At 39.3% G+C, this 25707-nt stretch overlaps 1 protein-coding gene across 4 annotated transcripts in view; it reads left to right on the forward strand.

The window, feature by feature from the left end:
- Window positions 1-25707, forward strand: part of Opa1 (OPA1 mitochondrial dynamin like GTPase) — a 72565-nt gene that overhangs the window by 30784 nt on the left and 16074 nt on the right. For all 4 annotated transcript variants that reach the window (XM_051191267.1, XM_051191269.1, XM_051191268.1 and 1 more), the window contains 16 exons: window positions 291-362; window positions 447-546; window positions 834-964; window positions 2720-2792; window positions 2893-2965; window positions 3831-3946; window positions 4615-4679; window positions 5304-5380; window positions 10466-10631; window positions 12265-12417; window positions 14204-14312; window positions 14822-14901; window positions 18531-18671; window positions 21092-21208; window positions 21845-21938; window positions 22316-22426. In XM_051191267.1, coding sequence (XP_051047224.1) covers window positions 291-362; window positions 447-546; window positions 834-964; window positions 2720-2792; window positions 2893-2965; window positions 3831-3946; window positions 4615-4679; window positions 5304-5380; window positions 10466-10631; window positions 12265-12417; window positions 14204-14312; window positions 14822-14901; window positions 18531-18671; window positions 21092-21208; window positions 21845-21938; window positions 22316-22426 — 1678 coding nt within the window. The remainder of the gene's footprint in view (window positions 1-290; window positions 363-446; window positions 547-833; window positions 965-2719; window positions 2793-2892; window positions 2966-3830; window positions 3947-4614; window positions 4680-5303; window positions 5381-10465; window positions 10632-12264; window positions 12418-14203; window positions 14313-14821; window positions 14902-18530; window positions 18672-21091; window positions 21209-21844; window positions 21939-22315; window positions 22427-25707) is intronic.

Raw genomic sequence — 25707 nt, forward strand, 5'->3', positions numbered from 1 at the left:
TTTTTTGAGACAAGGGTCTCACTGTGCAGTTGGGGCTAGCCTGGAACTCACTATGTAGACCAAGCTAGCCTCATAGGGACCCACCTGCCTCACAGATGTTGGAATAAAAGACGTGTGCCACCACACTCAGGTTTTTTTTTTTGTTGTTGTTGTTGTTTTGTTTTGTTTTTTGTTTTGTTTTGTTTTTTTAATTTTCTAAATAATGTAGCCTTGTAGGGAGAATCACCACAAATATTGTTAAGAAATTCACTCCCCAGGAGATTGATATACTTTTCCCCCTTCCTGAATAGACCATATCTTTAAATGTCAAAGGCCCTGGGCTGCAGAGGATGGTGCTTGTGGACCTGCCAGGTGTAATCAATGTAAGTACACACAGAAGATGTGTTTCTTTCCATTCCCACCATGGAAGCCTTCTGTAATGACACTTAAAAACCTTTTTCTTCAAGACTGTGACATCAGGCATGGCTCCTGACACAAAGGAAATGATTTTCAGTATCAGCAAAGCATACATGCAGAATCCTAACGCCATCATCCTGTGTATTCAAGGTAAATCCCACGGATTTTCCCAAACCCCATCCTTTCCTCTTAAAGTTCCAAGCGTTGCTGCAGCGCCTGTCATGTAAGCATACATGCACATGCATTGTCACCTCTCTTGTCATTTTAGTAATGGAATTTAACTGGGAAGTTCTGATAGTTTTCATCTTTGACATTGGAATTTTATTGCCTACATTCCTAAAGTAAATGTATTAAGACTAAATTTTCACACTGGCTTTGTAATTATTACACTGGTTTTTTTTTTTTTTTTTTTTTTTTTTTTTTTTTTTTTTTTTCAGATGGCTCTGTAGATGCTGAGCGCAGTATTGTTACAGACTTGGTCAGTCAAATGGATCCTCATGGAAGAAGAACCATATTTGTTTTGACCAAAGTAGACCTGGCAGAAAAAAATGTAGCCAGTCCAAACAGGGTGAGGATAAGTTCTGTGTGTGTGTGTGTGTTTGTTTGTTTGTTTGTTTGTTTGTGCATGCATGTGTGCGTGCTTTAGGCTTTTCATCAAATAGGAATGAAGACATCTATGATATGATCTCATGGGTTGTGATAAGTTACTACTCAAATAATACACAGTGGTTAGAATGGTTCTCGGGCACCAAGTGTTGTATACCTGGTGACTGGCTTGTTTACAAATGATAAATAAGTGTTCCATAGTCCCCTATAGAATAATGGCATCAGGTCCTCATCCCCATTGTTATTGCATAGGTTGCTTCTCTTTTTCTCCTTAAATCTATGGGACTTTGCCTCTGTGTCGGGGTCCCCAGACATACCAGCCTCAGATGCAGTGATTCTTTCAAAGGACCCATAGGGTCGCCACATAGTCATAGTTGCCTTGGAAACATATTGTAGAGCTGTGAAGAAGATGCATGGGCTGCAGTCTAGAGGCAGCCTGCTCACATTTCCAGGAGCCTTCTCTGAAAGACTGGTCAGAGAGGAGGTACCAAAATTCTAAATTCTCAGAAGAAAACTGGTCAGCACATACCACATCACTTGCCCAGGATGCTAGACAAAGGCTAGCAGACCCTTTGAAGGGTCCTCTTGGGCCTGTTGTGGCAACTTGTTCTTGAGTCTTGCCCCTCTGTGACTTATTTTATATGTTTGCTTGTGAGCCTAACCTTTAATGGCTGAGACATCTCTCCAGCCCTCTCTGCCTTATTTTTAAGAACAAGGCAGTATTGTTATTACAGTATTGGTTCTCATGTGAAGAAGGAGAAGCAAAGTAGAAACAATGTCTGTGGCCTCCATTTCTCCCCTAATGCTTTCATTCCTTTCTTCACTTGGGATGTAGTTGAAGCTTATTCCAGGCCTTTTTATGGCAAAGACTCAGCTTTAGTCTAGGTTTAACTTGTCTCATCCTGGTGTTAATCTGAATGGACCTTCAGAATCAGAAATTCATATCATGTATGAATGATAGATTTATGTTTCCTGTGCCCAGACACCATAGTTTTTTATGACACTCAGAAAAAGGATTTTGTCCTTAAAAGAGTTGAAAACCAATCTACAATATATTGTTTCAAGCAAGGATAAGAAGAGAAATTAGTAAAAGATAACCAGCTTGGTGAGACTTCAGATAATCAAGCTTACAAGATGTGTCAGCAGTAAAGCTGCTGTGGCCAAATCTGTTTTTGATCCCTGAAACCCACAGAGTAGAAGATAGAGAGCTGACTTCTACAAATCGTCCTCTGACCTCCAAATGCACACACGCACACGCACGCACACACACACACACACACACACACATAAACATATACAAATAAACAAATGTCATTTTTAACTTAATAAAATAATTCAAAATTTTAAATATTCAAAGGAACTATAAGGAAAAAGTAATTGAGTGCTTCTCTTTGCCGGGCTCTGTGCTAAGAGCCTCCATAACCTTTTATTAAAACTAACTCATTTATTTAAGGTCACAGAGCTAGTAAATGGCAGGGCAAGAACTTCAACCAAAGTCTGACTCAGAAGCACTATAAATCATTCCAAGGTTTAGTCATTTAATGTAGTAAAGCTATATTAACAATCAAAACAACTTGTATGCTTTTGAGAGGTGTATGTATGCTGATAAGTATATGCATGTTTAGATAAAGTTTTAAAATATTTTCTGAGTTACATATTTGTGTTTTTAAAAATTAAGTGAGTCTGTATTTGACATTTTTCCAATCTATTAAAATAGATACAACAGATAATTGAAGGCAAGCTCTTTCCAATGAAAGCTCTGGGTTATTTTGCTGTTGTGACAGGAAAAGGTATGCAAAGATGGATTGTTTTAACTTACTTTTACTTTTGCTGTCTTCAGATAATAGAAATTCATTTTCTTGGTGAAATTTTGGTCACTATCTTTCCTAGGAAACAGCGCTGAGAGCATTGAAGCTATAAGAGAATATGAAGAAGAATTTTTCCAGAATTCAAAGCTCCTAAAGTAGGTGTCATGTTACAATATTCAAAGACTTTACTGTGAGAGCTTAGCTTATACCAAAGTGCTTCAATTGGACTGATCATGTCTTATAGCACCTAGCCTGCTGTTGGTTGTTTGTCCAAGTGGTGGTCTGCATCAAATGTCACTGTCCTTGAGCACTCTTGGGCAGAACTGGAAGTGTTTTGTCACATGGTGCAGCAGATGGCAAGACAGACTACCACTGCAGATGTGGACTGAGAGACAACCCTCACACCTCTTACATTGTTTCCCCTAGAAAGTGATTGTTTTCATTAATGTTTCCTTTGTAAAAAATGTGTGCACATTTCTCTTATAATAATAGAAAAAATATGGAATTGGAAGTAGCAACAGGATATTCCTGAATGAATATTGAAAGAAATTGACAGAAAATAAAATGTCACTGAACCGCAAATCAAAACAGAAGAACTAAACAGCAATTGCGTTACACTGAAAGTTTCTGTGTAGTTTCTAAAAGTAGACAAGCATGTTTGCCTCCATATTGGTACAGAAGTAAGGATAATTCCTGTAGCCATTACCCAAGGATTCTCTTTTTGTATTGGGAATTGTATTGGAAAGACAGTGACAAGCTTTCTGTAGAACTGTGCTGTCTGCTGTGTAGTGTCCACCAGTCATGTGCACACCCCAGACTGGCCAGTGTTTGATACAACAAAAGCCAACCCTCAGCCTCACTAACTGTGTCCTTCCAGACTCAGTAATTCATGTGGCCAATGCTTGGCTTGCTGGGCAGGCTAGATAGCCCACTTAGTGCATAAAGTTATGCTGGGCAGCGTTAATGTGGAGTGAGTGCTCCTTCGTCATTCTGACACACTTTAGCTCTGGTCTTCTGTAGGACAAGTATGCTAAAGGCACACCAGGTCACCACGAGAAATCTAAGCCTTGCTGTGTCCGACTGCTTTTGGAAAATGGTTCGAGAGTCGGTTGAACAACAGGCTGATAGCTTCAAAGGTAAGTCAGCTTCTTAAAGCAGGCCTCAAATGCAAGCATGTGATTTACTATTGGACAACAGGTGCAAAATGGAGAAACGCAAACCTTCTATTATACAAGAACTGATTTCCCTGTCAGAGGCAGCATTACAGTTCTCAGAAGCAGCAGGTTTGCAGTAGTCTCTAGAGAATGCTTGATGGCCTGTAGAGAACTTGGATCCTCCCCACAGGAAGAAGGGAAACACTGGGCATTGTACTGTTTCCCCAGGCCCACACTCTTCTGTACCAAGTCTTCAGTGAGAACAGCTGCTCCTCCCCACTTACTATTTGGAAAGTTACTATTTATCCCACTTAGTACAATAGCAATGTTGTGTTATCTTTATTTCCATTTTATAGATGAGAAGACAAAGGTGAAGAATAAATTACATAACCAGTACCATATAGAGTTAGACCCAGGACATGAATTAAAGTGCCAGAGTCCATTTTCCTAGCAGTTACACTACACTGCTACAGCTGGGATTTGTGAAATGAACATGGGGAAGCTAGAAGTCATGAGAATAGTTTAGACAACTGTAACAATAATAGTATTCAGAATATTAGGGCACCAAGACATGCTCAAAACCCAGCTGATACAGAAGGTGGAGAAGTAGACTTCACCAGTCAGACTGGAGCATCTTCCTTTCTCCACAGCAACACGCTTTAACCTGGAGACAGAGTGGAAGAATAACTACCCACGCCTGCGAGAGCTCGACAGGGTAATGATACCTGAGTGCCCCAGGGGCCTTGTGCATACTCTAATTACTGTGTCCTTACAGAGCTGTTGATCTGCTGGCTGAAATCGCTGTCCTCTTAATGATAACTTCTTAGGAGTAGTCTTTTTCACAATAACTTAAACTATTACAACATTTTAAAATAATTAGGGATTGTAGGATGTAGAAACATGTTAAAATTATTTCCGAAAAAATTACGAATATTCTTTAGTAGTCTTAATATAATCTAATTTTTGTTTTTAGTTATACATTAGCTTTTTACTTTGTTGGTATTTACATTGGAGATGTAGTCTAATGGGAACTAAATATTTTTTTAAAATAGCAAACTTATAAGACCCAGCATTATCTTATTATTACTGATCACTAAATTGTGTGTGTTGGTTCTTTAGCATTTGTTATGTAGAAATGTTATATTTAAAAACTTCAGTCAGAATTCAAAAGGGTAGATAGACATTGTGACTGCTTCTTGGTTCTTAGTAGTCTTGCATTTTCAAACCAAAACTTAGTGACCACACTCTATCCATGTCCTTCTCTTGATTATCCCTGAAGATCATTATAGGACAAATATAGTGGCTCATGACAACCCTAACTTGTCTCTATGTTGCCTAGAATGAACTATTTGAAAAAGCTAAAAATGAAATCCTTGATGAAGTTATCAGCCTGAGCCAGGTCACTCCAAAACACTGGTGAGTATTAATCCCTTTTCTCAGTGTCTTTCACTATAAAGTAGAAGGAAGCAGTGTTTTTTATTGTCTGGGTTCATCCCTCAAAATGAAGTAGGTGAAAGAATAGTGTCTCCTTTAAAAATAGCGGCAGCTGTATTCTATCAGTTGCCTGTCTGGACAGTAGCCTATTCAAGGCTCCTTTGAAATCTGCTTTGGTCTTTAGTATATCTTCACCCTATTCTTAAGAAATGCGTATTTGGAGCCAGGCGCTGGTGGCACATGCCTGTAGTCCCAGCACTTGGAAGACAGAGGCAGGTGGATCTATATAAGTTTGAGGACAGCCTGGTCTACAAAGCTACACAGAGAAACCGTGTCTCGGAAAAAAAAAAAAAAAAAAAAAAAAAAGAAAGAAAGAATGAGAGAGAGGAAAGGAAGGAAGGAAGAAAAGAAATGCAGATATGTTATTTCTATAGCATCATTTACACATAATTTCTTAAAATTGTCACAAAGTAACCTATCAGGACTGATTATTATGAATCAGAGACTAATGTCCTAGGGAAAGTAGATCTATAAAGGAAGAATGATATATGCTTTTTGATGTCATTTCAGACCATATGTACCGGTGATTTCTGAGACACATGTTTTATGCTGAACACAATAACATTTTTTAAATTTTTTGTGTTTTGCCTGCATGTGTCTGTGTACCACATGCATACCTGTTGCCCACAGAGGCCAGAAGAGGTTGCTGGGTCCCCTGGAACTGGAGTTGCAGATAGTAGTGATACAAGTAATAGAACTTGTATCCTCTGATAGAGCTGCCAGCGCTTTCGATCACTAAGCCATCTCTCCAGACCCACTATTTGTTATATTTTTCTGCTTCCTACATACGTTTTTTTTTTTTTTTCTTTAAAGTAGTGAATCCATCCTTTTGAGAAATTGTCATGAATCCTAGGACATTTTATGTTTATATAAATGTAGGTAATTGTACCACACCTGGGTCAAAGAAGAAATAAAGAAAGAAATTAAGGACTTTCTAAAACTCAATGAGAATGAGGACACAACATACCCGAACTTGAAAGCAGTGTTACAAGGGAAGTTCATTGCACAAAGTACCCATATGATGAAAACAGAGGATAGTCACATAAGAGAATTAACAGCACAACTGAAAGCCTTAGAACAAAAAGAAGCAAACTCACCCCAGAGGAGTAGACGCCAGGAAATAATCAATTTTAGGGCTAAAATCAACAAAATAGAAACCAGGAAAACAATACAAAAAAATCAATGCAACAAAGAGTTGGGTTTTTGAGAAAATCCACAAGATAGACAAACCTTTATCCAAACTAATGAAAAAGCAGAGAGAGAACATGCAAATGTAGGCATTCTTAAATTTATTGAAATAGGGCATTATAAGCAAACCACTAAACCAGGGATGGTAATAGATGCTTATAATCCCAGCATGCAGGAAGAACATGAATTCCAAGGCAGCCTGTGTTACATAGGTAACCTTGTATCCGCAGCAAAACAGGCTGCATGCAGCTCAAGCCAGCTGTGTATAAAGAGCCTAAAATTTTGGTAATTATATTTTAACTAACAAATTCCTGAGGCCTAAATTATCTTCCAATAAACTGTGGTATTTAAGAATGTATCATTCTTGGCACAGAACTTTCCTAACCACCATTCATGATACATATGTTCAGTACTTTGGCTTGCTCAGTCACAGATTATCACATTGAGCTGACACCAGCATCTCGTTCCTAAGTTTAAATTTGTTCTCACAGTTTCCCCATCTCAGTGCCCTCTCTTCCTCAGTGATGCCCTCTTTAAGTCATCAATGTTTGCCAAGTTTGTTACTCTCATTGTCAAGAAAAAGATACCTGATCTTATTTTTACTGTTCACTGATTAATTAAATATATATGACACAAACTGCTATGCTTCTTAGTTATATTTTAAACCAGTTCAGTTACCTCATACAATTTCAAGAGAGATGTAGATACACAGATATGTACATGTAAATTTTAAATGTCCATAAGGATAATTAATTGAGTACTAGTTGCCTTTCTAGGTTGTATGAGGGTAATATACATAAAGGTGATTTATAAATCATAACTGAGGATGCAACTAATGGTAAGGTTCCTGCTTAACAAACCAAGACCTTGGGTTCTCTTCAGTACCACCAAAAGGGGAAGGGGAGCCCATAACTAATAATATTATTTGTGGTGGGGGGGAATGTGATCCTGCTACAAATTAATTTATTATAATGTGACTAGTTTTGTTTAGGTAGAGCAATGCTAAAATATTATGCTATAACCACACTGAAATACACCTGAAAGGTAAATATATTTTGTTTGTTACACAAGGCACTTAACAGAGTTGTGAAAAGACAAGAAATGAGAATTCCAATAGAGAAGACTTAGCTGAGAATTAGCACATTTGGTGGCTGAGAACTCTTAGCTGCTGATGAGATGACCTCTAGTGAGTTTTCTTGATCAGCTTGTGTTTTTAGACTCTAGAATTTGACACAAAGATCAGAATAGCCAGTTCCAGCCTTAACTGTCCATGCTTTAGTGGATTTAACTGTATTATACCAAAGAATTTCAGGAGCATAGTTGGGATTACCTTAGAAGTTTTTGTTGGTATTATTTATTGGAATAATGGCATCACATGGCATTCTAAGGATGCCTTAGCTCTGAATTATTGAAGTAAGTACTGTATGTCTGAATGGGATAGTTTGTTACTTGCCTGTAGACATTCTGCATACTTTAGTCATATTTTAAGAAAGGAATCCTGGAGGGTTCAAATTGACATATATGTGTTACAGTAGTAAATATATATACACTGCATATTTGTCCAGCAGTGTATATGATCTTACAGATACAGCTGCTGACATTAAATGAGGTAATGGTTTGTTGTTAACATGTAATCATCTTTTCTAGCACAGTAATGGGCTGACTTTATGGAAATATACTTTGTGAAATCCAGCATTATGGGTTGTGTATTTTTAGGTGAAAATATTAAAACAAAAATGAAGAAAATATAGATTAGTTCCCTAACTCAAATTAAGGAATCTGAGACTTGTGGTATCAAGAGTGGTATCAAGAGTGGATTGGTGTTAAGATGGGAACAAAGGGATTGCAAAGGCAGGAGGTGAGAGGAAAAAATAAAAATTGGATGTTTGTGTCCATGGCTCTCTCATAAACACGTAAAGGGCAGAGAGAAACAGGAGCTGTAAGCCAGTTCTTTATGGGTGTTCTGTAACACAATAAATAAAAGACCCAAAGACAGGTATTGGGGTTCAAGCTTCAAGCTGAAGATCAGAAAAGCAAAGCAGCTGGCCACTAGCTCTTATCTCTGCCTCAGCTCAGACTAAAGGGGTGATCCCCAGACAGCTGTGCTCTCCTTAATATGGCTAGAGACTAACTCTCAGACTGACTACTGAAGACCCTGCACCTGTCCTATACACCTCCCTAATGCTGGGGTTAAAGGCGTGTGATCCCAGGTGCTGAGATCACCTTTGTGTGCGCTGTTTCTTTTAGAATTGAATCAATTTCTTTTAGTCAGTGTAGTCTTGAACTAACAGAGATCCATCTACCTCTTTCTTAATCCTGAGTCCTGGGATTAATGTGTGCCACCACTGCCTGATCTCTATAGCTTGTGGCTGGCTTTGCTTTCTGAATCCTCAGACAAGTTTTAATTAATAATAAATGATTTATCACCACACTCTTCAAGGTAGGAAAGCTCTAAGTCGGGAAGCACTTAAGAGGTCAGGTGACTGGAACGTGGGTACTGGTAGTGCAGGTGCGAGAGAGTGTGAGATGTTTGAACGGTGACACAGAAAAGAGAGCTGACAGGTTGGTGACTGGATATAGACGTAATAGAGAAGAATGCTGGTTTCTTTTTTTTTTACATCCTTTCTGCCCCATCATTAATTATTGTGCCTTCTCATAAGCTTCCCTTTTGTGGTAACTGAGCAGCCACCTGAACATTAACAAGGTGACACCAGCAGCTAAGCCCAGTGGTTCAGAGGAGGAGTAGGCTGGTACCCTTTGCCTTGGCAGCAGGAGTGTCTCTGCTCTCACTGGGTTGTGATTGCACTCCAGATGGACCAAATGATAGATAACAGGGTAGTTTTGGTTTGCTTCTTGTTGGTTTTTTGTTTTGGTTTTACCATGTATTCTACAACAGCAGAATTTATTTCAGTGGAAGTCAAATGAGTACTTCCTGAGATTTCAAATATTTTCCTAGTGGAAATGGCTATCTTTTCTAATTTAGAGATTTTCAGCTTACATATGTATCCTTTATACTATCTCCTTGGCCTTGAAGGGCTGAAATAGCTTATATAGTGATATCCTGTATCTCTATGCTTTGTGATACCATTTGTTAAATTGTAAAATTTATATCAAAAGTTTATGCCTTGAACTCCGGTAAACACATACAGTCTGTGTTAGAACTAAGTTAATGAGCACATGGAAATACACCCAGAATGATTATTAGAGACCTGTAGCCACAGTGAGATGGAGTGGAAACCTATTAGACAGGCTGAGAGTCAGGACAGTGCCGTGAGTAGAGAGTAGGACCCGCCTTCTCTGCTAGTAGGAATGTAAACCACTGAGGTATTTTAGAAAAGAACAGTATCTTTAAAAACTAAACCAAAAACTGTCATATATCGACCCACTCCACTCTTAGATGTGTACCCACAGAGAAGAAAGGCATGCATCCTTGCAAAGACCTGTGATGATATGCCCACAGCAGCTTTGTTTGTAATGGTGGATTGTACACCATTGGTGGTGCTTTGCAATAAAAAGATGTGAAATAGTAATGCATACACTACAGATTTCAAAGTAAGTATGTTGGGTGAAAGAACGTAGGAGGAAGAATATATGCTACATGATTACGTGTATGAAAAGTTCTAGAAAAGAGAAAGTAATTGTAATGACAGCAAATAGAATAGTTATAGGTCTGATGAGAGGTGTTTATCTTGATTCCTGTGGTTTACAGATGTTTACATACCCTGAATTCATCAACCCTTCACATATGTATAGTTTATTACTGTAATTATTTTTCAATTGTTTAACGCCATACTGGCTTTCTTGAAACTTCACTTTCAGGGAGGAAATCCTTCAGCAGTCTCTGTGGGAAAGAGTATCAACTCATGTGATTGAGAACATCTACCTTCCAGCTGCACAGACCATGAATTCAGGAACATTTAACACCACAGTGGACATCAAGCTTAAACAGTGGACTGACAAGCAGCTTCCTAATAAAGCAGTAGAGGTTAGGATGTAATTTAATTAAATGGGTAAGAAGCATCGTATGGAGGAAATAGGTGCTGTGGGTTGCAGGTCTTACTTCCCTTACAGTCTTTGTCCACAGCCTTAACACTTCATGCACGCTCTGCGCCCACCTCCGTAGGAGCTAACCTTGATACTGTTCTCAGTTGCTGCTAACATAAAAGTTTACTAATCAGGATGCTTTTTGCCTAAAGGCATTGCCTCTCCTTCCAAAGATAACATTTAATAAAACCAACAAAACTGACTTGAAGATGAAATATTTGAACTTCTGTGTATTGAGCTTCTATCAGGAATACCTTCAAACTGACTAATTGTTACCGTTTTTGTTTTGGGAGGTTTTTTGGTTTGTTTGTTTGTTTGTTTTGTTTTTTGTTTTTTTATTTTCTCCAGGACCCTATAATACATACATATGCATTGAGTTAGGGTCCTGCTAGTTTTGAATAGGAATTATTTACAGAGGTAAAGCACTTTGAAGAATCCATTTCTGTCCTGATGCATTTGGCCGGACTGTGTGAAAACTGATAGCTTTCCTACTACTTGTTCAGCCTTCCAGTAATTCTGTCTCTCTGCTTTCTACCCTGGCTGTGTGCTGGGGGGAAGAGTGGGACTGATGAGGGTAGGAAACTAGTAGGTTCATTCCCATCCCATGCAGGCATGGAAATGCATGCCTGTAATCCTAGCTCTAGGGAGGCTAAATTGAGCAGGGGATTGCCCTCAGGCTCACAACAGAACAAAACAAAAACCACCTCACCTTAGTCACTTTGCCTTGTGCTTTTCCTTTCATGGTTGAGACTGAGTAAAAGTTAGCTCAGTAATGGTTTTTTTCTTTTTTTTTTTTTTTAACTTTTTTTTATACTTTTTTATTTATTTATTTTATATAACCAAGTCCATTTAAATGAAAACAAACATTTACAGACAATATTTGGGAATTTCGGCGTCATTCTTTCCAAACTACTTCCTGCTGGTAAGGGGCGCTGTCATGGGGGATTCTAAGAAGATGCAGAAATCCTGGCTGTAGTCTGTAAGGCTGCTTTGTCCAGCTGTTTTGAATGTAGGATCACCTGGTACTCTGTTTCAGGCGTTTTTAATATGAATCTTTGCTTGCAAGCAAAACTGTAAAGATGATTGGCTCAATGAATATGAACTTAAACTTGATTTGATGTGGAAGGAGCAGGCAGACTCATCAGATATGTTAGTAGTTGAAATAAGTGAAGTAAATTTGTTGGCAGACTTGGGGTATAGGGCTTGCCTAAAGGAGCCAGCCCTGCTCAGCTCAGCGAATGTGTCCTGTGGGGATATGAGCCTATTATTTCCAGGTTGTTCTTTAAACAGGGCCTTGGTATGTCACCCTGCCTGTCTTGGAACTTACTATGTAGACTAGGCTGGCCTTGAGCTCACAGAGATCACCTACCTCTGCCTCCTGAGTGATAGGGTTAAAGGCCTATGACACTATGCCCCCTGTGCTGCCTTCTTATTAGTGTGCTTGCATTTATCAATGACCTTCCATTTCCTGATCAGCTGCTGTATCACATCTGTTTGGTTTCACGTTATTTATTCATGTTGCATATTAATTAATGGTAAGCAGTCTAGCTACAGCTTTTTTCTTTTGTACCTAGGTTGCTTGGGAGACACTACAAGAGGAATTTTCCCGCTTCATGACAGAACCCAAAGGAAAGGAGCACGATGACATATTTGACAAGCTTAAGGAGGCCGTGAAGGAGGAGAGTATCAAGCGGCACAAGTGGAATGACTTTGCAGAAGATAGCTTGGTACGCCCTCAGCCTGATTAGAACCTGCTGTGCCCTCTGTCTAATCAGGATGCCAGCATCGTTTTCACGGGATGTCTTAAAGAGATTCTTTCATTGAGTTTTTACATGACTACAGTGTAAACTAAGAGATGTATGATTTGTATCCTGCCCTTCATTCCTCTGGCTCTTCTAAAATAACACTCTGAGCTTCTTTACTTCCATTTCAGAAGAAAGGTCAGATTTTGCAGTAAGCAGGTTCCCATACATTTCCACGAATTGCCATCCATTAGTTATTTTGGGCCTGTCTGTAGGTACCTTGATGTAAAATCTTAGCACTACCTACCATATTTTGAATGTCTACCATATGCCAACAACAACTCCTATGAATTTGTAAGCATCATTTGGTTGGCTTTTTTTTTTTTTTTTTTTTTCAGAGTCTTGGACCTCATATGTGCTAGGCAACGAGCTATATCCTCAGCCTCTTTTTCTTTAAGTAGGGTCTTATACGTTGCCCAGACTGACCTTGAATCTGTAACCCAAGAGTCCTTGACCTGTCAGTCCTTCTGCCTGCATCTGCTGAATAGCTGGGATTATATGCTTGTCCCACCAGGCCCAAAGCTTGATTGAATTCTGAAGCGGTTGTGTTAGGTTTTATTGCTGGGAGAGAACACCCAAGCTTGACAAGAGGGAAAGGTTTACTTGGACTTATGGTTTCCAAGGTTTCCATCTGTGGGTTGCTTGATTCAGTTGCTGTTAGGCCTATGAAGTGAGGATCCGATAGGCAGGAATAGTGGAGAAAAGCTGCTTAGTTTGTAATAGCCAAGCAGAAAGGTGATGGCACCAGGGACAAGAGACAGTCTTCAGAGGAACTCCCACAGAAGCCTGCTTTCCTCCCCACTGCCAGTGATCCCTTCAGTATTTATTCCTCAATGGATTCATTCATTGATGACGTTAGTGCCCTCATGATCCAATCATGTTTCATTGGTACCAACATCAGGGGGCCAAGTCTTTGGGTGGACATGTCAGGTAAGGACAGCCACAGTCCCGTCATTGGCAGAGCTGGTATTCACCCTGCTCTGACTACTCTAGCTCCTGACCCCTCCATGTACTTTTCCTATGTTAATGAGCATGCACTTACCACCACAGCCAAGCCTCTTCTACTAGCAGGGCCAGGTCACAAGAGGAGCTGTTGGAAGAACTGGGTGATTTTTCTACAACAGCACAGATCTCACTGTGTACTCTTTGTAATCATAATTTCATTTTGGAGAAATATTTGTCTTCATATTTGAAAACCATATCCTTATTTCACTGCCTGGAAGACAGGTTTTCTAAAAGAATTGCCAGTTTCATTCACTCACTCAAAAGTTATAAAATTTAGAAACCAGATTTTAATCATAAAAATAATAGCTAATGTTTATGATTGGCAGTGATTGAGCCTTTGCCCTGTCACTGTATTTCTGCAAGCAATGAGAAAATGGTTAGTAATTTTTTTTTTCTTTTTTCTGTTTAATACAGAAGGCAATATGACCCTCTGGGTAGTACAGTTCCGACTCTCAGGATTCATATAGCCCAGTGTGCTGTTTGTGTACCTTTTCGCCCTCTCAGTTAGCTCTTTAATTTCAACCACAAGAGACTTCATTCTGTTCCAGAAAACAAACTGGCAGATGCAGCCAGACAAAAGGAGCTCCTACATTGCTGTTATGTGGCCATTTGTTAACGTTCACTATTTACTAGGTTGCCAGCTTAAATAAAATTACAGATATGTGGGAACATAATTGAATTAGCTTTTTTGCCCTGACTGTTTCAGAGGGTCATTCAGCACAATGCTTTGGAAGACCGGTCCATATCAGACAAGCAACAATGGGATGCAGCCATTTACTTTATGGAAGAGGCACTTCAAGCTCGGCTCAAGGATAGTAAGTAGGGACATAGCTCTAGAGGTGTAAGCATTGTAAAATATAATTCATGGGCCAGTGAGATAGCTTGGTGGGGAAAGCAATTGTCATGAAAGCCCGAGAACCTGGGTTGAATCCCTGGAACCCACACTGGAGACAGAAGAGATGCCCGAAAGTCGTTCTCTGACCTCCACTCATGCACATGCCATATATACACATACATAATTAATTAGTTTTTAATATATACTTAACACTTCAAAGTCTATGTCCTGAGTACAGTTGAATATTTAATTGTGGGATTTCTTATGAGTTACTTGTGACTAATAAAGAGAGTAATTAAATTGGACATCAGATACTTATATTTATTCCTTACATATAGGAATTCTGTAAACAATTGTACTTTTCATATATTTGAAGCACATACATAATTGTCATACTTTTGCCATACCAATCATATCATTGTTAGTTATAATTTATAGCCTTAATAAATGATAAAATTCCTACTGAATTAATTTTTATCTGTCCTCTAGCTGAAAATGCTATTGAAAACATGATAGGCCCAGACTGGAAAAAGAGGTGGATGTACTGGAAGAATCGAACCCAAGAGCAGGTAGGAGCAAGAACATCTCTGTTCTCGTGATAGTATTTTGTTCGTGGTCTGGTTTGCTTTGGAATTTTGGATTTCTGTAGCTCAGGCTGGCCTAAACTCACAGCAATTCTCCTTCAACCTTTTACTTGCTCAGATTATAGGCTTGTGCCACCATATCTGCATTCATCTTGCTCATTTCAGTTCAAACATTAACACACAGTCTTGGGGCTGGTGGAGATGACTCAATGGGTAAGAGTTCTTGCTATGTAAACATGGGATCTAAGTTGAGATCCCAATACCCCAAAAAAGCCCAGCATGGCTGCATGAACACCTGTAACCACAGCACTCCTGGGGTAGAGACACAAGGATTCTGGGGTGGGCCACTGGTTGCCAGCCCAGCTCCAGGTTCACTGGGAAAGCCTGTCTGAGGCACAAGGTGAAAAGTGGCAGCACAAGGCATCTGATGTCCTCCTCTGACCTCTGCATGTGCCCACCCACAGGTACCAGCAACCACACACATGTGCACATATAACACACATGCATACATCAGGACCATACTCATACATATGCACATGTGCATATGCATATACATGCACACACATAGACATGTTCATATGCATACACAGTCTTCTTGTGGCTTTAGAAGATTCTTTAGAATTTTAGTTATATAAACATAAAAATATGAGTCTATTTTATTAAAAGATTAAAAAAGTAAATACAGTGTACTTCATTTGTGGTTGACTACTTTGTTCATTTCAGTTCCCTAAATGAGACTCAGAAGAGGGTAGTTGGGCTAGAGAGATGATTTGATGGCTAAGAGCTCCTGCTGCTCTTATAGAAGACGTGGGTTTGGTCAGTTCCCAGCACCCACAGGACAGCTTACAGCCCACCAGAAACTCTGGTTCCAGAGGATCTGATGTCCTCTTCTGGCCTCTGAGGACACCAGACATAAACATGGTACACGTACATACATGCAGGCAAAGCACCCATATGCAAAGTAAAATAGATAAAAATCTCTTTAAATAATGAGTAGTCATAAAAAAAGACGAAAGAAAGGAAGGAAGGAAGGAAGGAAGGAAGGAAGGAAGGAAGGAAGGAAGGAAGGAAAAAAGAAAAGAAAAAAAAAAAAAAACCTGAAACAAAATCAAAGGATATGTGACAATTGTGCTTAGGAAGAATTCATATGTATATATAATTTTATTATATTGTCTCTGATTTTTTTCTGTTCGAAGTTAATTCAAATTATTTTAACTTTTTGTAGTAACTTCTGTGAATATGCATACAAAGTAAATATGAAAATCCAAAAGGGAAGTATGGTAGAACTCATCCTTTAGTAAATATTGAATGAGCACTTCAGAACAAAATGGCAAAGCTAAGTATAAACAACTTTAAAAATCAGTAAATTGCAGAAAAGTGTGTGTCACCCACCCCTTTTTATTCCTTTGAACTCTCGTAGCTTCTTTTCCTGTGAACATCAGTCTCATCCTTCAGTTCAGTTCTTAAAGGGAAGTCCATAAATAGAACAAAGAACCAAAATATATAAGTGGGTGAAATAATAAGAAAAAGAGGTGGTATCTAGTCCACTGGGATTTGTTTCCTGTGTTCACTAAATCTACTTAGTAAAAAGGATGCTAAAACATGGAAGAATTCAGAGGTACAGGGAATAAAATACTCCCAAAGAATATAACCTTATTTCCTTGTTTGTATTTCCATTTTAAATAGTTAATGAAATGCATGGTCAGTGCCCTGTTTCTTTTCCATTGCCACACAGTCCTTATTTCATAAGCTCCCTAGATTAAGTGATTTGACCCTAAGTCAGCAATGCCTGTGTTCTCACTGCCATACAGATGGGCTGAGAAAAGGTCTGTCTAAAGACCTGTGGAGCTCTCATCAGAAGCTGACATGGAGCAGGAAGAGACATTGGTTAGAAACAGCTGGTATATGGCAGCTAAACTCAACATAGGGACAGAAGCCTGCTGAGCAATCAGTGACCACAGTTACAGTACTGGTAAATAGACTAAACAGAGAGAGAGAGAGAGAGAGAGAGAGAGAGAGAGAGAGAGAGAGAGAGAGAGAGAGAGAGAGAGAGAGAGTCCTGCTCACACATTGTTTTTATCCAGAATCCATTTAAGAGAAGTAACAAATGCATTGTAAGGTCATTGCAAAGAATATGAACTTCTAGAAGAGGAATCTAGAAGCCCTTCCTAGATGAACCTTCACCCCTGCTAAGCCAACATATTTAAGACGACTCAGGCTGACAGTTTAGATAAAGGGGCGAGAACACCAGAATCACCTGGGATGTGTCTGTGTGTCCATTTTTCTTTTTCCTTTAAAGTATTGACTGACTGGTCACCTCTTTCCCTAATCTTTCTGTCCTTCCCTCCCAGCTCCCTCTTACCTAGAAGATAGAGTTGGAAACATATTTCAGGAGAGACAGAAGGTATCCCCACATCAGTGTAGATAGCTATATGCAGTTCTTCTGCCTTCATGGGTGACAAGACTTAGCAAGAAAAGAAACAGAATATTTTCCTTTGCTAAAGATGAGAGACTCAGGGGCTGGGGAGGTAGCTCAGTGGTTAAGAGTGCTTGCTGCTCTCCCAGAGTTCAGTGCTCAGAACCTCTGGCCTATGGGTACCCACATTTAGGTTGTGACACACACACACATACACAAATAATAATAATAATAATAAACCTTATTTATGAGACATATGCCTGTATGTAACCTTCCTTTAGTTTTGTAGGAAAATCCCACCCTGTGAAACATTCTCACTATGTCTTAGCAGAACCAGTAGCCCAGATAAACGAGAAAGAAGCTTTCTTTGAAAGGTTTTGTTATTTTATCAGTGGATTGATGATGACAGGAATGTAGGCATAAAAGCACAGGCTGGGTGGAGAATGTTACATTAGGATTCCTTCCCTCTATCCAGTGCTTAGAATAGAGCTGTGTGAATGAACGGACTGTGAAATTTGCACTTTCATTCAAAAGCTGGTCAGTTGCAGAATGTCCTTGTAGAGTGCTAGGAGGCAAGTTTCCTTATAGTATAATGATGTTATTAGTGATTTGCAGCTAGTGTCTTTTGCCATCCATGTCTGAATGAAGGACTGAGGAGATAAATTCAGTTAGACAGTGTAAGAGTCTTATTTTAAAACTTTTAATTAGTGTAGATGTTATCTTCCTTTGCTGAGATTAATGCATAGTTTCACAGAAGAGGCTGAAAGTGAATTAAGAGTATTTCAGGAATAGTTCAAAGTATGATGTTTTTAATGGAAGAGCTTCTTTTGAAAAGCATCAAACTACACACACTTGATATTTCATTGGTTAAAACAGAAACACTTGACAAAGTCTTAAGTTATTGTAGAAATTTATAGAATATCGTTTTTTCCACATAGCCTCATCTAGACACTTTCTCTTAGACACTAATTATACTCTATAGTCAAGAGTGAAAGTCTGTCCTAAGGAGCCTGGTGCTACAATTCCACCAATAAGTCACTCATAAGGTGAGTGGCTCTGCATTCATAGGCCTCCAAGTTTATGTCCCTTCTCATAATTAATAGTGTTGCCGTAGTAATACATTTATTAAAATGGGCCTCTATTTTCCACAAGTGCCAAGTTTGAACTGTCTAAACAGCCTTCCTTTAACTTGTTGAAGTGTGTTCACAATGAAACCAAGAATGAACTGGAGAAGATGCTGAAGTGTAATGAGGAGCACCCTGCTTATCTTGCAAGTGATGAGATTACCACAGTCCGGAAGAACCTGGAGTCCCGAGGAGTCGAAGTAGATCCAAGCTTGGTAAGAAATACCATATAGGAGTTAGGGATTTAGCTCATTGGTAGATTACTTGCCTAACAATCACAAGGCTCTGGCTTCGGTCCTCAACTCTGGGGAAAAATGAATACCACTGGGAACCAGATATGGTGATGGATGCAATACTTGGAATGTGGAGGCAGGGTTTCAGGCTACAAAGTGAGTCTGAGGTAGCCGAGACCACAAGAGATTCTGCTTGGAAAAAGAAGGGGGTGGGCTCTGCTTTCTGAGACTGTGACCATGAGCAAACTGACTGCTATAGTTATAGTCATTTTAGTATATGAAGAGTAGCAATTTTTCAGTTTTGTAAAGGGTAATTGGAGAAAGTTAGAAAATTAGGTTTACATGAGTCATTTTAGCAATTCCTATAGGAGGGATAAAAGGCATTCTCAGACCTTATCTCAGCTCCATTTTATAGTTTCAGCATACAACAATTGACTTTTGCCTAATTATGCCCCACTTATATAAACAGATATCAGTGTGCTGGGGGAGCATAGCTGTATTGTTTTTTTTAATAGGGTTTGTTTGTTTTTTGTTTGTTTTAGACAATGTCTCACTATATAGCTTTAGCTAACCTGGAACTCACTATGTAGGCCAAGCTGGCCACAAACTCACAAAGATCCACCTGCCTCTGCCTCCCAAGTGCTGTGCCAGGATTAAATGGGGGCATACCATTCCCAGCAACATAGGTAGTGTTTATAGTGTTTACGGTCAGTGGAGCTCAATTAGATATAAGTGGACTTAGGAGGGAGACAGGTATTTTAATTTTTATTGAATTAGATAAGACCTCATTCCTGACAAGAGAACAAAGATAGTCTATATATTCAGCCATCCTTTGTCTTAGCTTCATAATACTTATTTGCAGCAGAATTTTAAAACAGTTACTGGATCTGTGTTTCCTGCTGTGTAGAGTTTAGAATTTAGGGGCTGGAAAGGTAGCTCCAACACTTCAGAGCACTTATTCTCATAGATGACCTGGGGCTGGTTCCCTGCACCCATGTGGTGCACTGACAATTGGAAAAATAAATCTAATGAGGAAAGCAAACTGAAAACCTTCCAAGCACCGTGACTATTTTGAAATGTCACCTTTAAATTCTACCTGAGGTGAGAACAGAGAAACTGTAAGAACCTGAGCTGCTATCGTCTATAAACTGAACAGAAAACTTCTAGCTGGGTGTAGATCCAATTTGTCTAGCTCTCATTAATAAAAGGCCACCCTACAGAGCAAGTTCCAAGACAGCCAGGGCTACTATCTCAAAAATGAAAAAGAGAGAGAAAGAGAAAGGCCTTACAAATTGAGCATCCTCCCCTGATTCAAAAGGGTAAATGGAAATGCTCCAAAACCTGAAACTTTTTCCACTCCAGCTGATATCACAAGACAATTCTTTGTGGGACTGATTGGATTCAAAATCTAGGCACACTATTGTTGTGCATAAAACTACTTTTAGAGTATGTGTAAAGTATATATAAAACATAAGTGAATTCTGTGTCTAGACCTTTGTCCCACCTCCAAAATGTATATGTAAATATTGCAGAATCATCCCACCCAAAAATCCCACCTGCCAGTAGTTCTGTCCCATGTATGTTGGACCAGGAATACCCAAGCTTTGTGTATTTTGATACTTTTAATTTTATGACTTAGGTTAATGCAGTAGGGGATTCTATTGGATGTAGAGTAGTACACGTTGCTACTTTCTGCAGGCAAGAACGTCTCAGTTTGTGTTTTTGTTTGTTTGTTTGTTTGTTTGTTTGTTTTTTCCCTAGTGGCACTTTGTTTTTTAGAACATTCTATAAGGCTGCCATGACAGCCAAAGAATATGGGCTGTCAGGAGATTGGATTCTCACCTATTTCCATTGTATTACTGGTACTGCTCCCTTTAGTAATTGATAACTCAAGTCCTGCTGTCATCATCTGTCAAGTGGGGTTGGTACTTGTTCTGCTTGCTAGCGTTATTGTTTTGTTACTAGATGTGATGAACATTAAATACTCCTGCAGACCATAGTGCCACTGTGGTGGGGACACAATAGAAAGGATTGCTTTTCGTCTGTTGACATTGATTAAGCATGGTCTGAGACCAGCTTTCAGGTCCTAACACTGTCCTAGGACCAGTGCCTTGGTTACCCCCACTGCTTGCTGTGTAAAGATGCTCCCTTACCAGCCTGCCCCACAATGAGTGTGTGACTGTAGCTACAGTGCTTGCTTAGAACTTCATAGATTTGGAAGTGTGAAAAACCAGTAAATCTCATATCTGACTTGAAGAATGATGGAAGTGGATTAAAAAGGTTGGTAGAATACAAACATTGCTATTGCTTTCAATAAACTTCTAGAAGTAAATGTTGTATTAACTAACTTCTCAGTGGTCAACATGTCAATACTTACTTCAGTTTTCCTTTTCTCTTTTTAGATTAAAGATACTTGGCATCAAGTTTATAGAAGACATTTCTTAAAAACAGCTTTAAATCATTGTAACCTTTGTCGAAGAGGTTTTTATTACTACCAGAGGCATTTTATAGATTCTGAGGTGAGGTTTTAGCAGCAATTGTTGAAAGATGGTAAAAAGTAAACTTCAGCTTTACTATTAACTTTTAAGCCCTTGAGCATCTTAGAGAAAAGAATGTGTAACTTAAAGAGTAGCCTTTTATCTTTTCAGAGATTTGCCAGTTTAGGAATGACTGCCTTCCATGTGTATCGTTGGGGGCAAAGAAGTGGGGGAAAGGGCAGTCATGTGTACCCTAGAGTGACTTGAAGTGTGTTTGTGTTTCTGTAAGGGGAGGATGTGTGTAGAGCATAGCCAACCACATGTATGGTGGGGACCATATAGCAAAACTACTTTGTTACACTAGTTCTTATAATGGACATAGCTTTCATACCTTTTAAAGTAACCCCTAGGTGGCAGCAGACTGACATGTTTCGAGCATTTTCTTACAAAAAAAAAAAAAAAATGCTTTAAAGTAGGCCTTGGAAAAGCTCTGTTAATCTTTGTTACTAAGTTGAAGCTTCTAAGTGCTTTTCTGGTTTGCTTCATCTCAAAGGAAACATGTATGTATTATTAGATAAGCACTGATATTTTTAGTAAGACTTAGGAAATAGGTTCTATGTGTTTAGTATAGGCTTTGTTTTTAAATTTGCATCTAATCTTAACTGTTTACTACTTCAGCTGGAATGCAATGACGTGGTCCTGTTTTGGCGAATACAGCGCATGCTAGCTATCACTGCCAATACATTAAGGCAGCAGCTCACAAACACTGAAGGTAAGATAATGCCTACAAACCAGATTGATTAGAAAACCTCAGGTGGGAATTTGCTTTAAAATATTAATAATAGAGAAATTACAATTAGAAAATGATAGAGATAAAAGATGCTATGTATATACTTCATTAGATAAAAAGTTTGATTTAAAAAGGGGAGGGGGGCATCCTGAGCATTGCTTTGTGTTTTTGGAGTCAGTGATACAGCTTAAGAACATGTGGTCCTTGGAATGTAGGTCAGATTTATCTGATAAATGTACTAGAAAGTGAGGAGTGTGAATCCAAGTGTAGAACTAACATGGTGATACAGATGTGGAAATTTTTCATTCTATGCATTCATGAAAACAGTGCCCTTCTGGGTTTTTATTTATTTTGAACAGTTAGACGACTAGAGAAAAATGTTAAAGAGGTATTAGAAGATTTTGCTGAAGACGGTGAGAAAAAGATTAAATTGCTTACTGGCAAACGGGTTCAGCTGGCTGAAGATCTGAGTAAGTACTTACTTCCTCCCACCCAGCCTCACGGATCCCTTTCCCATCCCCATGGCTCTTCACCCATTTAATCTCCAGCTTAAAGGAAAGTTGCAGCTACCTAAGAAGAACATGTTTTCTTCTGCAGTATTAAAGCATTGACCTAAAATCTGACCATTTCTAAATACTTGAATATGAGTTTCCTAGAAATAAAGATTTTTTTTCTCCTCACAACTTCCAAAGTCAGAGTGTCACTTAGACTCATTCTTCTCTTACTACTCAGTATTGTCGTACCATACAACATGATGTTCCAAGCTCTTCCTTTCCTTCTTTCTTTCTTTCTTTTTTAAAGAATGGTATTTAGAACCATTCTCCCATCATTTGGGAGGCAGAGGCAGGTGGATCTCTGTGAGTTTGAGGTCAGCCTGGTCTACAGAGAGAGTTCCAGGACAGCTAGGACTGTTACACAGAGAAACCCTGTCTCGGGGGGAAAAAAAAAAGAATGGTATTTAGAAATCAAGGTCTGAGAACCAGAAATGCTTGTTGTTAGTGACATGAGTTCCCAGGCCTTCTCAGTAAAAAGTGTGTGTGTGTGTGTGTGTGTGTGTGTGTGTGTGTGTGTGTGTACATGTGGGCACATATTCATGTGTGCGAGTGCAGATGCACATACACAGAGGTACTCATTCCTAATTGTGTGTGTCTACCAAAGACTCTGAAGTGGATGCTGATGCTTACAAGTTGTATCCAGTTCTGTCTGGTTTGTTCTTGGCTTTGCTATTTCCCGTACTTGTAACTCCTCTCAGTGAGAACAGCTTCTGGACTCCTTAACATTATTCTGATCAGTCCTCTTAATGTATAACCAAACTTTTCGCTGCCCCCTTCATTGCAAAAGCAGACTTTTCATCCAGCCTGGACCCTTGGCCACCCTGTACCAGACCCCACTACAGTGCCTCACCCTGTGCCACTGCAGTTTTTACTGTGCAGGCTGTGACATCCTGTAAGAGTCTACACTTCTTCACAGAGTCCTTCCACTCTGTTCATGCTCTGATATTTGTGTCTGGCTTCTCCCCATCTCATCTTTCCCACATTCTCTCCCCTCCCCAACTCCTAACTTGTCTCCCCAGAAACCAGAGCACACTTTGTCCTGCTTGTAGTCCAGCACCCTCCATCAGGTTACCCCACACAGGTGTGCATCATGGGACCAGGCTTTCAACGCCCTATTAACCCTGGTGCTTAAATGCTGATGAGTTCCTAGCATGGAGACTTGCTTAGATCTCTGCGAGCCCAGGGAGATGAGAGAACCATCAACATTATTACATAACTCTTGGTAGTCGGCGCTCCATAAGAGGTTGCCTACATCTAAGTGTCCCTTCTTTGAACGTATGAAACAGTTTGTCCTTTCAGGATGTACTTAAATCTGTATGCCCTTTTTTTTACTAATAAGATGCCTATTGTGATGAGTAGGGCAATTCATTCAGCAAGCCTTTGGAAGTCCTTGACTCATCATTCCATGCTGTTTGTACTGATACAGGAAAAGGCTTGTCATTGTCGCAGTGTGTACAATTTCTGTGCCCCTCAGGACATAGTTATTAGACTGTGAATTACTCCAATGAATTTTACCTGCTTCTACCTTTTTAAGTGACAGAAAAGCAATGTGCTTTTTCATGACTTAGAGCCTGTACAGTTGCCCATTACCCTCCAGTTGTAATTTGATTATTTAAAGAAAGTATATTAGTAACTCAGATATGTACTCTGTCAAGCCAAGTTCCATGTTCTGGTAGTTTTCCTAAGAAAGCAGTCATATGACCTCCTTGAAATGATTTGTGACTTTTGTGCAAATAGAGTTATGGTGTTAATGTTCCAAATAATGTTCTTAAAAGGTGGTTTCACCCATGACTCGGCTTCATCAGTCACAAGGGAGATGAGCCATGACTGCTCTGTAGTTTGAAGAGTCCTGAAAGCGCCTTTTCCTTACTTTTTCTCTTCCGTCTAAGGACTGGGAATATAGTCGTAGATGCTTTCAGCCAGACTCTGTAGGTTTATTAGTCACGGCTGTATTGTAGGGAACAAGGTATCTAGTATTACAGATGCATTTCGGATATAGTATGGGGCAATCAAGAAATTGAACTATAAGTTCAAAATTGTAAAGAGTGGTGTCACATCGAATTTACTAAAATGTCAGTAATATCCATGTTTTGTCAGTCATAAATTTACCTGCCTTTCAACCATTCATCATTCTGGATAGTCCACCAAATGATTGTTCATTAAAGTGTGATTATAAGTAGTGCATCATTCTCTCAGGACAGTACTCACTATCATTCTTACCAAACTAAAAAGTGAAACTGTGGTTAGGAAGAAGGAAGACATGGGGAGAAAGCACACTTCATGTGTGAGGAGGCTTGTTAAAGAAGCCAAGACTCTTTGGACACACAGTGGCTTCCATGGCTGGAACATGGGAAGGACAGGGTGAGCTAGGAACACTTTAGAGTAAGAAGTCAGGATGTGTTTGTTGAAGGGTGATTTGTCTGTGTCACCAGATACAGGCACTGTTTGATCTGCAGCTGGCTAGACCCCAGGATATTGAGACAGTGACAGGCTGTAGCTTATTGAATAAAACAGAAATCCTTGAACTTGGAATTATATAGGGAGGAGATGCAAGTAGTGATGAAGACTAGAATGTTTATTTTACCATCCAAAGTATCTCAACAGAAAATACCTATTAGAAATAGTTTGCAAAGAAAATAGCTATTATTTTTAAAGTGAAAGATTACTGTGTCATGGAGAAACCTGAGCAATATGGTCAAATCTAAATCATATGGCCAAATCAAAGTCCTATGCCACCTTATGGGATGCACTGAGAAGAGGCCATTCTTCCTAAAGATGTATGCCCTTAGTGTGACAGTGCATCAGAAACCCAAAGTAAAGGATCCTCTACAGAATGAGTAGCTGGCCTGCAGTTGTCAGATGCATGAGAGACAAGGCAAAACTGGAGAACTAGTCTACATTGACAGCAACTGGGAGACCTGAAATACCAAATCTGTTACAAGGGCATCAATGGGACTTCAGAAAGCCAGGCAGCTATTTCCTGGAAGGACTACATCAGTGTTGGTTTCTAGGGCTTCATTGTGTGGTTGTGATCATTTAAGAAAATATGTTTGCTTCCAGCTAGCTTACAGCAGTGTTTGGATGTGATAAAGCCTAGTGACAATAAATGGTTCTAGAGAATGACAATAAATAGTTCTGGAGAAATAAGCTGTGGTGTTGGTAAAGCTTTCTCTGAGCCGGGTGGCTTTAGTTTGTTT

The sequence above is a fragment of the Phodopus roborovskii genome, unplaced genomic scaffold (assembly GCF_943737965.1).
Source record: "Phodopus roborovskii unplaced genomic scaffold, PHOROB, whole genome shotgun sequence".
Classification (NCBI taxonomy): Eukaryota; Metazoa; Chordata; class Mammalia; order Rodentia; family Cricetidae; genus Phodopus; species Phodopus roborovskii.